General features: G+C 36.9%; 1 protein-coding gene across 4 annotated transcripts in view; it reads left to right on the top strand.

The window, feature by feature from the left end:
- Positions 1–13,643, top strand: part of DYM (dymeclin) — a 395,506-nt gene that overhangs the window by 262,698 nt on the left and 119,165 nt on the right. For all 4 annotated transcript variants that reach the window (XM_032152347.2, XM_058438379.1, XM_032152351.2 and 1 more), the window contains one exon: positions 9,254–9,356. In XM_032152347.2, coding sequence (XP_032008238.1) covers positions 9,254–9,356 — 103 coding nt within the window. The remainder of the gene's footprint in view (positions 1–9,253; positions 9,357–13,643) is intronic.

Raw genomic sequence — 13,643 nt, forward strand, 5'->3', positions numbered from 1 at the left:
CAAGGGTGCCAAGGTAATTTAAGGGGGAAAGGATAATCTTTTCAACAAATGGTACTGGAACAATTAAATAGCTATATGCACAAATTTAAAAAAAACACCCAAACCAATTAAATAAATTGTGACTCTTCATGCCATATACACGTATTAACACAAAATGGATCATAGGCATAAATATAAGAACTAAAACTATAAAACTTAAAACTTAACTATAAAACTATAGAAGAAATCAGAAAATCTTTGGGATCTTGGATTAGGCAAAGATTTCTTAGGACATAAAAAACAAACCATTTTTTAAAAAGGTGATGAACTGATGAATTTCATCAAATTTAAAATTATTGCTCTTCAAAAGACACTGTTTTTTGAAGAAAATGAAAAAGACAAACTGCCCCACTACCACCACCCACAGGCCATAGACTGGGAGAAAATATTTACAAAACTTATACCTGATAAAGAACTTCTATCCAGAATATATAAAGAACTCTTACAACTCAAGGAGAAGAAAAACAACCCATTGTTTTAAATGGGCAAAGATTTGAATAGACACTTCGCCAAAGACAACATATGAGCACTAGAAAACTCCTTTGGAAACTGCAAATTAAAACCACAGAGAAAATTACTTCACACCCACTAAAATGGCTAAAGTTAAAAAGACTGAAATGCCAAGTGTTAGCAAGAATGTGCAACGGTTTAGCAGTTTCTTATAGAATGAAACAAATAACATACAATCCAGCAATCCTACTCATAGGTATTTTTTCAAGAGAAATGAAAACATATGTTCACACAAAAACCTGTACAACTGTTTACAGCAGCCTTCTTCATAATAGACCAACACTGATAAATAAAGAAATTGAGGCACGTCTGTGCAATGGAAAACTACTCAGCAATAAAAAGGAATGAATTACTGATATACAAAACAGCATGGATGCATTTGAAAAGCATTATGCTGAGTGATAGATGGCAGACACAAAAGAGTACCTAAGGTATAATTCTATTTGCAGGAAATTTTAGAAAAGGCAAAACTACAGTGACAGGAAGCAGATCAGCGGTTGCCTGGAAGGGTGAGGGGAAGGGTATTGGAGCAGGAGATTGAGTGTAAAAGAGCCCGAGGGAACTTTTTGGGGTAATGGAAATGTTCTGTATTATGATTGTAATGATGGATTACGTGAATGTTTACATTTTTCAAAAACATTTTTCATTGCACTGTCTACTTAAAATTTGTGAGTTTTATTATATAAAGATTATTTCTCAGTAAAGCTGATTAAAACTAAGGTAACCAGTAGCATAGGGCTGTCATTAAGGATCACCAGTGGTTCAGAAGCAGGGAGAGCACAGGTTTGAGAAATCTTTCCCAGAGGGTGTGGAATCGGTGGTATGGGGGCTGTAAGGACTTGTAGAAGAGGAGGAAGGAGGGGTGTCTACACGTAGAGGGAATCAGTGTCTACAGATGAGAGCATGACACTTGGTGTGAGATTTGGTTTCTAGCTCCCACTCCACCTCTAATAATTTTAATAGTTTTTTGGGTTTTTTTGTTTTTTTTTTGTTTGTTTTTACATTTTAGTAGCTCTTTAGGATTTATAAAGAACTTTTGTATTCACTACACAATGTAAATTTGATCACGGGTCAAGTACCTAACTCTACACCTAGGTTTCTTTATCTGTAAATCATCTGCTCCCAGGTCTTTTGTGGAGTTCAGTTACTTCTCTTTTCCCCCATGACTGCTGTTACTAGTGTGTTAGAGGAAGGACTGAGGCATGGAGAGAGAGGTTGGCTGAGAGTTGTGAGGATTGGTAGGGCTCTCGTAGGAAATGTCTGAAACTTTCAAAGACAGAACCTCCACACCCCCTCCCAGTAAGTGACCTTTCTGTGATGCGTCCCCTTTCCCTTCGGAGCATTACTCTAGCACTCTGCTCCCCAGCAGTGTTCAACTTCTTAAAAATCTACACCTATTTTCTGTACTTCCTTACATCCTACTTATTTCTCAAGCGCTGCAGTCCAGCTTCCGCCTCCCCCTCCCCTCTGACAGTGGATCAAGTCGCCACTGATTTGTTTTCTTGTGCCAAATCCAGTGACTTCGTTTTTTGTGTTTTTTTGTTGTTGGGTTTTGTTTTTGTTTTGTTTTGTTTTTTTGGTAAATCCTACTTTACTATTTGACAGCTTTTAACAGTGACGATTATTTCCTCCTTAAAATTGTTCTCTTGGCTTCCAGAACGTCTTTCTTTCCCAGTTCTTCTCCTACTTCTTGTTTAAGTGACCCTTTCTGGCCTCTGTTCACCCTTTCAGTCTTGGTGTTTCCCACAGTTGGTTTTTTTTTTTTTTTTTTTTTTTGAGACATAGTCTCGCTTTGTTGCCCAGGCTAGAGTGCAGCACTTGAGAATCTCAGCTCACTGCAACCTCTGCCTCCTGGGTTCAAGCGATTCTCCTGCCTCAGCCTCCTGAGTAGCTGGGATTACAGGCACGTGCCACCGCACCCAGCTAGTTTTTGTATTTTTAGTAGAGATGGAGTTTCACCATGTTGGTCAGGCTAGTCTCAAATTCCTGACCTCGTGATCCACCCGCCTCGGCCTCCCAAAGCGCTGGGATTACAGGTGTGAGCCACCACGCCCGACCTCCTACAGTTCTTTCTCACATTACACAATATCCTTGGGTGATCACCTCCACTTTTGTGATTGCAGCTGATGCAAATAACCTAAAATTTCTCCTCCCCTCTCTTCTGAGCACCAAATTAGTATTTCTAAACTGCCCATCTGCTCCTTTCTGACCATTTCCACCTGTTGTTCCTGAGCACCTGTAGGTTTCCTAGAAGATTTGTTAAGAGCACAGAATCTAGAGCCAGCAATGCTCGCATTGACTCCTGACTCCACCACTTAGCTGTGTGCCTGGGCAAATTACTCTCTCTGGTTCAATTCCATCATTTATTTACAAAAGGAGGAGGGAGAATGGATAATGGTAGGACCTACCTCACATGGTTGTTAGATGGACAGCACCTGATATATAACTCATAACTGCTGTTACTGTTATTAATTTCTTTTTCTTCCTGAGCACTCTCCCTCCCTTTCAACTTATTTGTATTCCTAGCATGTCAGTCACCTTATCAGCTAGCCACTGTTTCCCAAGTTAGAGACCTCACTCAGCCCTGATTCCGTTCTTTCCCTCTGCATGCTGTCTCTGCCTTCCACATAGCTCCCATTTGCTTTAAGACCGCCTCATCTCTTTATTTGAATAATATGGACGTTTCTTAAAGGTTCTGTTTCTACTCTTGTTCACTTGTCATCTCCTGTCCATCCTTTTCTCCAGGAGCAGAGGAGTCTTTCTAAAACAAATAGAATTTTATACACTTGGCCCACATTGCTCAGATCAGTGGTTTTCAACCTTCGGTTCTAGGAGCCCTGAAGTTCCATGGTAGGGAATCTGTGGCCACCATAGATGGCAGGGCATAGGAAGGAGGCTCAGGACATAGATGCACAAGGAGTAATCTGCCATCCTTACTGCTGAGCCCTGCCTCCCACCTCATACCTCAATACCAAACACAGCAGCTTTGCCTTGATTATCATATTGTAGTCCTGCTTTCATAGAACACCTCTGGCTTTCAGGATAAAGTCCAAGGTCTGAGAGAGACCTAAGAGAGTTGATAAGCCATCCTCACTGCTACCCAGCCTCATTGCTGTGCTCTGCTGTGTACTCAACACTTGATGCACATGCAGAGCTGTTTCCCCCACCCACAGGACTGGTATTTCTCTGCCCATTTTGCCTGATTTGCTCAGCTGACTCCTAATTGTTTCTTAAGATGCAGTGCAGGCATCATCTCCCAAAGTGATTTCCTGTTTCTCCCTTCAGGTGCAGTTGGGCAGTCCTCACCTGTGTTCCCCTAACATTCCATGTTCACCTCCAGTCTATTTAGGCATGTCCTTTCTCACCTGACTGCGCCCTCTGGGGAGGCGGGACAGAAACTGTGTTGCTTTTGCTTTCACATTGCCTGGCACATAATAGGCCCTGGGTAAATATTTGACTCACTATCTGTCTCAATGGCTGAGCAAGATGAAATGCAGACCTCTTAGCATGGTCCATGTGGCCTTTTTATTTGGCCCCTCTTGTCTTACCGGCTTCATTTCTTGCCACTTCTCACCCCTGTGAGTTTTCTCTATTCTTGCCTTATAAGCTGTGGATATTTCCTTGAAATCTCCCAGTGCCTTTCTAAACACTTTCCCCCTTCTGAATTACTCTTCCTCCTCCTTTGCTTTTCCAAATAGCAAGTCCTCTAACCTTCAAGGCCACAGTCAAGATAGATTTCCTCTGTGGAATGCACCTAATCTTCCCCCTGTTCTCCCACAGCGCTGTCTTCAGACCCATGGCATTCTCTGATTTCAGTATTGTAGATTTTTTTTTTTCTCATCCCAGTAGACCTGAGTTCCTTGGGGGCGGGAAGCCATGTCTCTTTCATTATTTTTGTAAGACTGATGTTCCATTAGCTTCTCATTCCGAATAGAGTAAAAGTCCAGGGCTTTTGATGTGCCATAAAGCGGCCCTTCACAGTCTGGCTTCAAACTGTCTTCATTCTGGTGTCATCTCCTGCCACCATCTGTGCACCTTACACTACAGCCATTTCCACCAGCTTGTGATTTTCTCAGCATGTTCCCGTTTGGACTGACCACACTTATTCTGTTTACATGCTGCTTTCTTTTGTGAAATGCTGTCGTTGGCAGGGGCTCTGTTTTCTTTAGGATAGCATGTTCTTTTTATCAGATTTTTGAAATGTTATATAATACTTCCTGCATATACAAAAACTAGAGCAATATACCACTGTCTCATGTATGTATCCAGTGTTACCAAAAGAACATTTTTTGTCTACTGTATATGTGTCCATATATATATAGAGAGAGAGAGAGAGCGAGAGAGCGAATACTCATGTGAGAGCTGGACTCCCTTTTTCCTCCTTCCTCAGAGAACAGTGGCTATCCTAAATGTAGGATTTATCATTTCCATATATATTTGATGTTATTAATATATTTTATCTGTAAATGGTACATAATATTGTTTTCCACATTAAAAACATAAAATCAGCTTGTTCATATTTTCTAAGGATTCCTGCCTATTTTTTACTCAACATTGTTTTTGAGATTTATTCATATTCATACATGTAGCATTAGATAATTTTAAATTGCTGTATAATATTTCCTTGTATAAATATCCCACAGTTTATTTACCCATTCTGTTCTTGGTTAGTGTTTTGGCTGTTTTCATTTTTTAAATTTGTAATGAACATTCTTATGCAAAAAGAAAAAACTAGTCTTTTTCAAATTTTAAAAAAGTATTCTAGCAAATAGATCCCAGCGAATGAATATTAAGCTAACTTAAAGATCATTTTTATTTTTAAGACTGATTTTTAAAATCAAATTTATCCATTTACATACAAACATCATATATCTTTATTACTTATTCTGATTAGCATTAAACTAGGGGATAAGTTGAATGCAAAGCTTTAAGCAAAAGTTACTCTTTTCACTCAGCAGTTTGCAAGTCATGTCTCATATACATTTTGCCTTAAAAATGTTAAATAAAAGCCAAAATTAGAATGTTTAAATAAAACTTTGAAAGCACTTGCTATAAGATTTTAGTAAAATGCCTGTTAAATTGTATGATAGTAACCAAGTAAGTGTGAATTCTCTGTTTCTCTTTGATGGAGAGCTGAATGTGACCTCAAATGATCTATTCTTACAGAGAATTTCTTAAAGATAGCTAGAAGCAGTATCCACAACTTCTTGGGGTATACCATTTCAACATTTATGTCCTTAGTAGTAAAATTTTCTATTATGCTCAACCAAAATATCTCATGTTTGAATTGAAGCTCACTTCCTTGTTTGGTGTCCTACTAGCAAGCAAAACAGAGTGTTCATACTCTCTTTTAAAATCAATAAACAACCAAACTAGCCTTTCTTCTCCAAAAGAAACAGTTTCAAGTGTTTTTTGCTCTGGTCCCTAGGACTGTTTAATAATTTTCTTAAATTGATGATGAAAGTTACTATAGATCACCTCTATTGTTCTCTGATAGTGCACTAATAGGGGACACACGTGCACACACACACACACACACACACACGGAATGTGAGAATGAACATCCCAGGTTTGCTGAACTCAAGAAGCACCTCCTGAGTTCTTATTTTTTCTTCAACTCAGCAGAGTATGCTGCTGTGCTTCACTTGTTCCATGTCTTCTTCCTAACACCAAGAAGCTCACTTCTTTCAGGTGTATTTATTGCTTTTCTTTTTTTGTTTGGGTAGCCAGTTTATGTTTTTGAGTCTTGCCACACCTTATGCAAGAATTGACTACCCAAAGTTCTTTTAGTCTCAAAAAACTTCTGAAATTCCATTTATTCCAGAAAATATACTGCAACCAATTAGAAGTATATTACTGATTTCCTTCTGTATGCATTTCCATGTAAACATGTCTTGTAAACAATCCCAATTTTTTTACCTTTCTTTTTTTTGCATCTCCTGCAAAATAATGTACATACTTGAAAATATGGACCCCCTAATGCAGTTCAGTATTATGTTCAGTTACTCTTCCTCAGCAGTTTTGCTTCAGGCAATTTATCCTAAAGATAGTCTCACTCGGGCATGCTAAAACTTATTTATAAGGGTGTTCTTTTCAATGCTGTTTATAATATAAAAATTTGGAAACAATTGCAGTGAGTAATAATGGACTAAATAAATTACGGTATATCCATATCCTTTGATATCAAGTAACAGTAAACACTCATGTGTTTGTTGAATGAATTAAGGAATATATTGTTAGATGGACAAAGTGCAAGGTACAGCATGGTATATATTTCATGGAATAAAAAAGATGGATATATATGTATACAGTATGCATTTGTTTACATATATTAATGCATATAACATTTCTGGAATCATACACAATAAACTTGTGGGTCATGGGAATAATGGTGAGTGGAAAGTATGGTGTTTACTGTTAACCTTAAAAAGGAAAGATAAAGCAAAACTAAACCTCAAATGGAGAAGACCCAGAAAAATAAAATGATTGGAAAAAAGTGTGTGTGCCCTTATGTACTGAATTCTGTTTTCTACTTCTTGTATAGTACCTCCATTCCAATTTTCTTGCTCTCTCCTACTTTTCCTCTGTGCTTTGCCTTCTATTTGGAAGTGCCTTTTATTCTCTCTTGCACAGATAACTCTTTCTTCTTTTTCAAGACATTGTATAGGGCCTAAGCTGACCTTCATGAAACTTCACTGGAGTATTTCATTTCAAATAAATCATTTGTTCAGATATATCCTCAGCATGTAACCAGTATCATAAAATTTCATACTTATTCATTCAGTAATTATTTCATGTAATTATTTTTCTTCCCACTTTAAGTATAAACGTAGATAATATTCATTGCTTCTGTTATGTTTGTTTTGTACAACATCTAACATTACCAATAAATGTTAAGGAATTTTTTTCCTTGATGATATTAGTTGAAACTTAATCTAGAAAGACTACTTAGTGGCCCTGTCTTCAATGGATACCCTTTTTAAACCATCTGAAATAATTACAGATTTTCCTAAATTGATATCTAAATAAATATTTTATTTGTAAAGAGATTACTAAATACTACAGTGAAGTTTTGGCATGAAAAAAATACTACGGGCCATACTTCAGATTTTTATGGAAAGTACATGAAATCAGAATTGCCTTTATTTTTAAGCTGCCATCTATCCCAAAGAAGAATCCTTTCTTTATTAGATGCAATAAATTTAATATTGGGATCATATAATTACAATACATATCTCTGAAGTTCTTTTATTAGGCACATAAGTATTTAGGATTGTTATGTTTTCATGGTAAACTGGCTTTCATCATTATAAAATCTCCCTCTTTATCTCTAGTAATAATAATATTGTTCTTAAGCCTACTTTGTCTGAAATTAATATGGCCACTCCAACTTCCTTATGATTAATGTTTTTATGTCTTTTTTGTACACTTATCTGTATCTTTAAATTTACAAGTGTGTGTCTCTTTTAAATCACACATGGTTGGGTCTCGGTTTTGTACCCAGTCTGAAAATCTCTGACATTTAACTGGAGTGTTTAGTGCATTTATATTTAATGTAAATCAACTGTATTCTTTGAAGACTGTTTTGCTCTATTAGGGTGCCTCTTAGAATAAAGTAATTTGCACTCTAGAGTAGAGTAGCCTGACTTCTAAAGCATGGCCTTTCTAAGAATTCAACTGAATGTTCATGTTCATTGATTTTTATCTTCTGGCTGGTTGGAGCTCCAGTATCCCTCAGTCTGTTATGGTCCCCAAAATCTCTGTTTAATTTACAGCTCCTGGGTAGTTGTTTACTGCCATACCTTGTGGAGTCTTGCTCTGTACATTACAGCTTAACATTTATATAAACATTCAAGAAGACACTTGGATTTCTGGACCTGCTTTCTGGAAATTCTCTCCTCTCTAGTATTCTGCCTTGCAAAATGCAATTGCCACAGCAGTGTTAAATTCCTCTCTCTGTCTTAGCTCAGCACAACACTGCTGTGTACTCTTTGGGTCCCACCTTCCTGGACCATAGTCTGCAATGTTCCTCGAGACAGAAGCTCACCATTATGGGGCTCATCTTTATCTCCCTTTTGTTAGGGATTATAATCCTTTACTTCACATGTTGTATAACATCTGAAAACAGTTGTGTCTTTTTTTTTTTTTTTTAGTTTTCAGTTAGTGATAGCAGGAGAGTTAGTCCAGTATCAGTTAATCTATCATGGCCAGAAGCAGAAATCTTATAAAACATTTCAAATAATTATTTTTGAGAACTAAAGCTATAATACAGAACCATAGACTCTGTATGACAGTAGAGAAATAATCTTGTCCAACACACTTTTTCAGAAGATGAGAAGATACACAAGCTCAAGTGACTTGTAGTAGATTGCACTATGAGTTAGTCATAGTCTACACCTCAAGTTTTCTCCACTATTCTTTTCCCTATAGTAATCTTATGAAAAATGCTCCTGTGTTTGAAACATAATTTTAAACTGTCATTAAAAAATTTTTTAGAACTCTTATGATTTAAACATCCTCCCCACTCCTTTTCTCTTACATAAATAGTATTGCTAATCTTGCTGTTAACACAGGCATGAAGAAAGAATCATTTACAAGTATATTTTAGAATAATTGACGTGCTGTGGAACTATATGTTTCCATAGAAGACAGAAAACAGTTCCTTTAATATAATTGTTTTTTTTTTGTTTGTTTGTTTTTCCAGTTTATTTTCTTTGCTGTCTAAAAAACACAACAAAGTTCTGGAACAAGCCACACAGTCCTTGAGAGGTTCGCTGAGTTCTAATGATGTTCCTCTACCAGATTATGTAAGTAGTTACCTTATTTCATCAATAAAAAATTTTCCTTTTGGCCGGGCGCAGGGGCTTATGCCTGTAATCCCAGCACTTTGGGAGGCCAAGGCAGATGGATCACTTAGTCAGGAGTTCAAGACCAGCCTGGCCAACATGGTGAAACCCCGTCTCTACTAAAAATGCAAAAATTAGCCGGGTGTGGTGGTGCACACCTGTAGTCCCAGCTACTTGGGAGGCCGAGGCAGGAGAATCACTTGAATCCGGGAGGCAGAGGTTGCAGTGAGCTGAGATCATACCCCTGCACTGTAGCCTGGGTGACACAGTAAGACTCTGCATCTCAAAAAAATAATAAATAATTATTTCATTGTAAAATTTATAACAACATTACCCCTCTCTTCTCAAAATCTTACTGTGCTGAAAATCTTTGCTGCCTGAGAAACCTCTAATATGCAAATAAAAGAGTGATGTCTCAAATCAAGGGAACAAGTTGTAAATGATTGTTAACAATGTGGTGGAAGAAAATCAACCCTAAACCAATAATTTGTACATAAATAAGAATCTTTATATCTGAGTTGAGAAACCCACTCAAGCTAATAACACAAAACAAAAACAGGGGTGATTTTATAGGAAGTATGCAAAGATTCCTCATTGAACTTAAGGGGAGCAAGTATACCTGGATTTCCCAGAGATCTGGAACCTAAAATTGAAAAGCCAATGAGTCCTGTTTTTAGGGTCATTTCGTTTCTGGTCTCTGCTTCCTTTTGCTTCTGCTTTATTCTGCTGCTGCTTTCTACCATCCAGGTTTATCTGTTTGCTTACTTGGACCTAAAACAGCAACCCCAGCCCTTCCTCTTCTTCCCTCCAACCTATAAGCATGTCCTTGTGAGTGCAGTGCTTTTAGCTGTCTTAAAGTCCTCATTCTTAATTCCTGAGAAAGAGAATCTAATTGGCTCTGCTCTCATCAGTATGTGACTCCAGTCTTACCAGACATGGTCAGAAGAGAGCAGCAGTAACATGTGACCTTTGTTCCATCCACCTTAATGACAAAGAGCTTATTACCAACTGCTACGGTTGAATGTGCCATCCAAAACTCATGTTGAAACTTAATCCCCAGCGTGGCAGTATTGAGAAGTGGGACCTTGAATAGGTGATTGGATCCCTTATAAATGGATTAATGAATTCATGGATCAATAGATTAGTGAGTTAATGGATTAATAGGTTAGCATAGGAGGGGAACTGGTAGCTTTATAAGAAGAGGAAGAGAGACTTGAGCTAGCATGTTAGAATGCACCATGTGATACCCTGCGTCATCTTGGGATGCCACAGAGAGTCCCCACTAGCAAGAAGGTTCTCACCAGCTGCATCTCCTTGATCCATGGCCTTCCCAGCCTCCATAACTGTATAAATTCCTTTTTCTTTATAAATTACCTAGTTTCAGGTATTCTGTTCTAACCGACAGAAAATGCACTAAGACATCACCTGACCTTAGAGGATGCTGATGGAATAGAATAGAAACAGCACAGGGGTGAGCATAATATAATAATAGGAAAGAGAATGTGTTATAAATTTTCTTAAAGTAGCGTGACTACCTGTGACATTTCTTATATTTTGGAATATGGCTTAGATGAAGATGCTAAAAATTATCTTGCCATTAACCACAGGAGAAGTTCATCAAGTTCTAATAAGGACGGCTCTAAATCTCCAGACAACAACATAGTGGGTTGGTATTTAGAAACTTTATTAGAGAACTCTTTAATTCTGAGTTTGCAGTGATGATGCATACCAGACAGCTGTAGAGTTAGTTGCCTTGCTTCTTTCCTGTGGTTTGTTTCATTTCTAAATGGTTGTCCTGATATGAGGCTGTGGGAACAGTACCCAGTCCAGATATCAGTCAATGATAAACCAAGATAGCTGTGTGCAGCCACAGCCTGACTGGTGCTAGTTTTTTCTCGTGTGTGTGTGTGTATGTGATGTCACAATCTATCATCCCCTTAAGGTATTAAGTTTATAATTCCAAAATGTATCTTTTAAGATTTTCCTGTTAAGTTGAATATTCTAATTTTTTAATTAGCATAACAGCTCACTTAATTCTATACTTGCCATACCTGTGATAAGAAAAATATATCTAATAACTGTTTAGAAACCCTATCAGGGCCAGGGTGGCAATAGGGAATTGTGTTTACCAAAAACTTGAATTTAGGTCATCTGCAAATGTTTTGTTATTTGTAAGCAATTATTATTTGATTTATGTAGTATTTCTGTGCCATTTACTCCACAAAAATGTGTTGAATATGTATAGTTCTGAAGTTCTGATGTTGCGTTAGTGGGATTCTTCTTTAATCAGAGATCTATAAAATTAATATTTGAGGAAATAGGTCATATTTACTGGTACTTGCCAATCATGGAGGTAATTATGCCATGATAGGACAATTTGAATTTGTAACAGTCCTGTGAATTCTGCTACTGAAGTTTACAGATTTTAGAGTCACTGATTGAATATTTTCTTCTTGTATAAAATTTTCACTAAGTAAAAATGAATTTCTTAAAGCATCTGCTTCCGAGAAATAGTGGGAAAATTCCATTTGGAATCTGTCATTGACAATCCTTTTTTTTTTTTTTTTTTTTTTCTTAAAATTTATGTGTATGAGACTTTGTAAATCACATTTTTCAAATGGGTTTATGAACTTGAATTTTGTTGCCTTTTCTCAGAGTTAATTGAAGAGAATGGTTAGCACTGATTCAGTAGGAGAGATGACTGTGAATCACTCCTGATATAGACCTGAAAGGTGATTAAACAAACAGCAGTAACCTTAAAAATAAGCACCGTTGTATGTTCTTTCATGATACTTCAATGTTTTATTGGTCATTCCCATTGCTCAAAACACTGCTGTATAAGTGATTTACACATTTGAAACCATTTTCTCTTTTACATTAGTCATTAACTGGGAAAATGAGTATGTTCCTTCCTTTTCTTTCGCAGCATTTTTATTTAAGTACCTTTGCCAGTAACCACATAAAATTCTGTGTCCTGGACTAACGCTTTAAACCACTTGTTGGTAAAAGTTATGAAGAAGGAAAATGAGAAGGTCTTAATGCAGCAGTGGATTCCTAGATGTGTACTTTTTTTTTTTGAGACGGAGTCTCATGACGTGTACTTTCTACACCAAGACTGAATGAACTATGTTAGTAGAGTTTGAATAAGTACTAAAAAATAAGGACATGTTTTTCTTCTCACTGTAGTACATAGAGTACTTTCAGTCTACCTAGAGATTTCTAAGTTTATTAAGAAAATGTTTATCCTCATTATACTGTATAATTCACAAATCAGTTGAGTAACAACATAGAAAGCAAATTCCAAGTTCCAAAAACATTAGTATTAGTACTTTAGTGCAACTGTGTTGGCCTGAACATCTCTGGGGAAACCTGAAACCTTCAACTGAGTTCCAGATAATAAGGAAACTGCCCTGGCTGTTTAAGGGGAAATAAAACAAAAATTGTACTCAAGCCTGTGGGAGGAGAGAATGCCTCTACAGGGGCAATAAGGGAGTTTAAGAAAGCAAGTAAAGTTCTGTTGACTTGGCTTTGCTTTGGTGTTTGTATGATCAGGATTACATAAAATTTAATTCAGTGACTAAAGGGGACAGGAGAGAATTGTTAAAGGAGAATCTTTCAACAGATTTTTTTTTAATAAAAATGAACTGAACTTTCAGAGAAGTTTGGTCATATATAACCAAATATGGAACCTGAATATAGAAAATGAAACAAAGATAATAAATGAGTTATGAATGCTTTTTAAACTATAACCATATGAATATTTAAACTATAACCAATGAGGAATATTGTTACTGTACCATATAAGCTTTGTTTCCCTAGTTCCTAACAATTTAACTTTTATTCTAGTTGCAACCATAAGGAACCAAATTATATTGCCCTGTGGTCATCAAATAACTTTGAATCTTTCTGTAGGACTGACTCTACCATCTAACTCCAAAATTGCAGAGATGGAGTCTCACTGTGTTGCCCAGGCTGGTCTTGAACTCCTGGCCTCAAGTGATTGTCCTGCCTTGTCCTCCCAAGGTGCTAGGATTACAGGCATGAGCCACCGTGCCCTACAGATAGCTTGCTTCTAAACTGTAACTTTCTAAAGAGTAAAAGCCATCCATATGAAATTTATTTTCGTCAAGTCATGATCGCTTATTATTATCATTCTATATGGAATTCTAAGATACTGTTAACTCTGGAAGATATCATTGGCTGACCTTTTGACTTCATAGCTTTTATTAATAATCTTTTAGAGCTTGT

Source organism: Hylobates moloch, unplaced genomic scaffold (genome assembly GCF_009828535.3).
Source record: "Hylobates moloch isolate HMO894 unplaced genomic scaffold, HMol_V3 SCAFFOLD_5, whole genome shotgun sequence".
NCBI lineage: Eukaryota > Metazoa > Chordata > Mammalia > Primates > Hylobatidae > Hylobates > Hylobates moloch.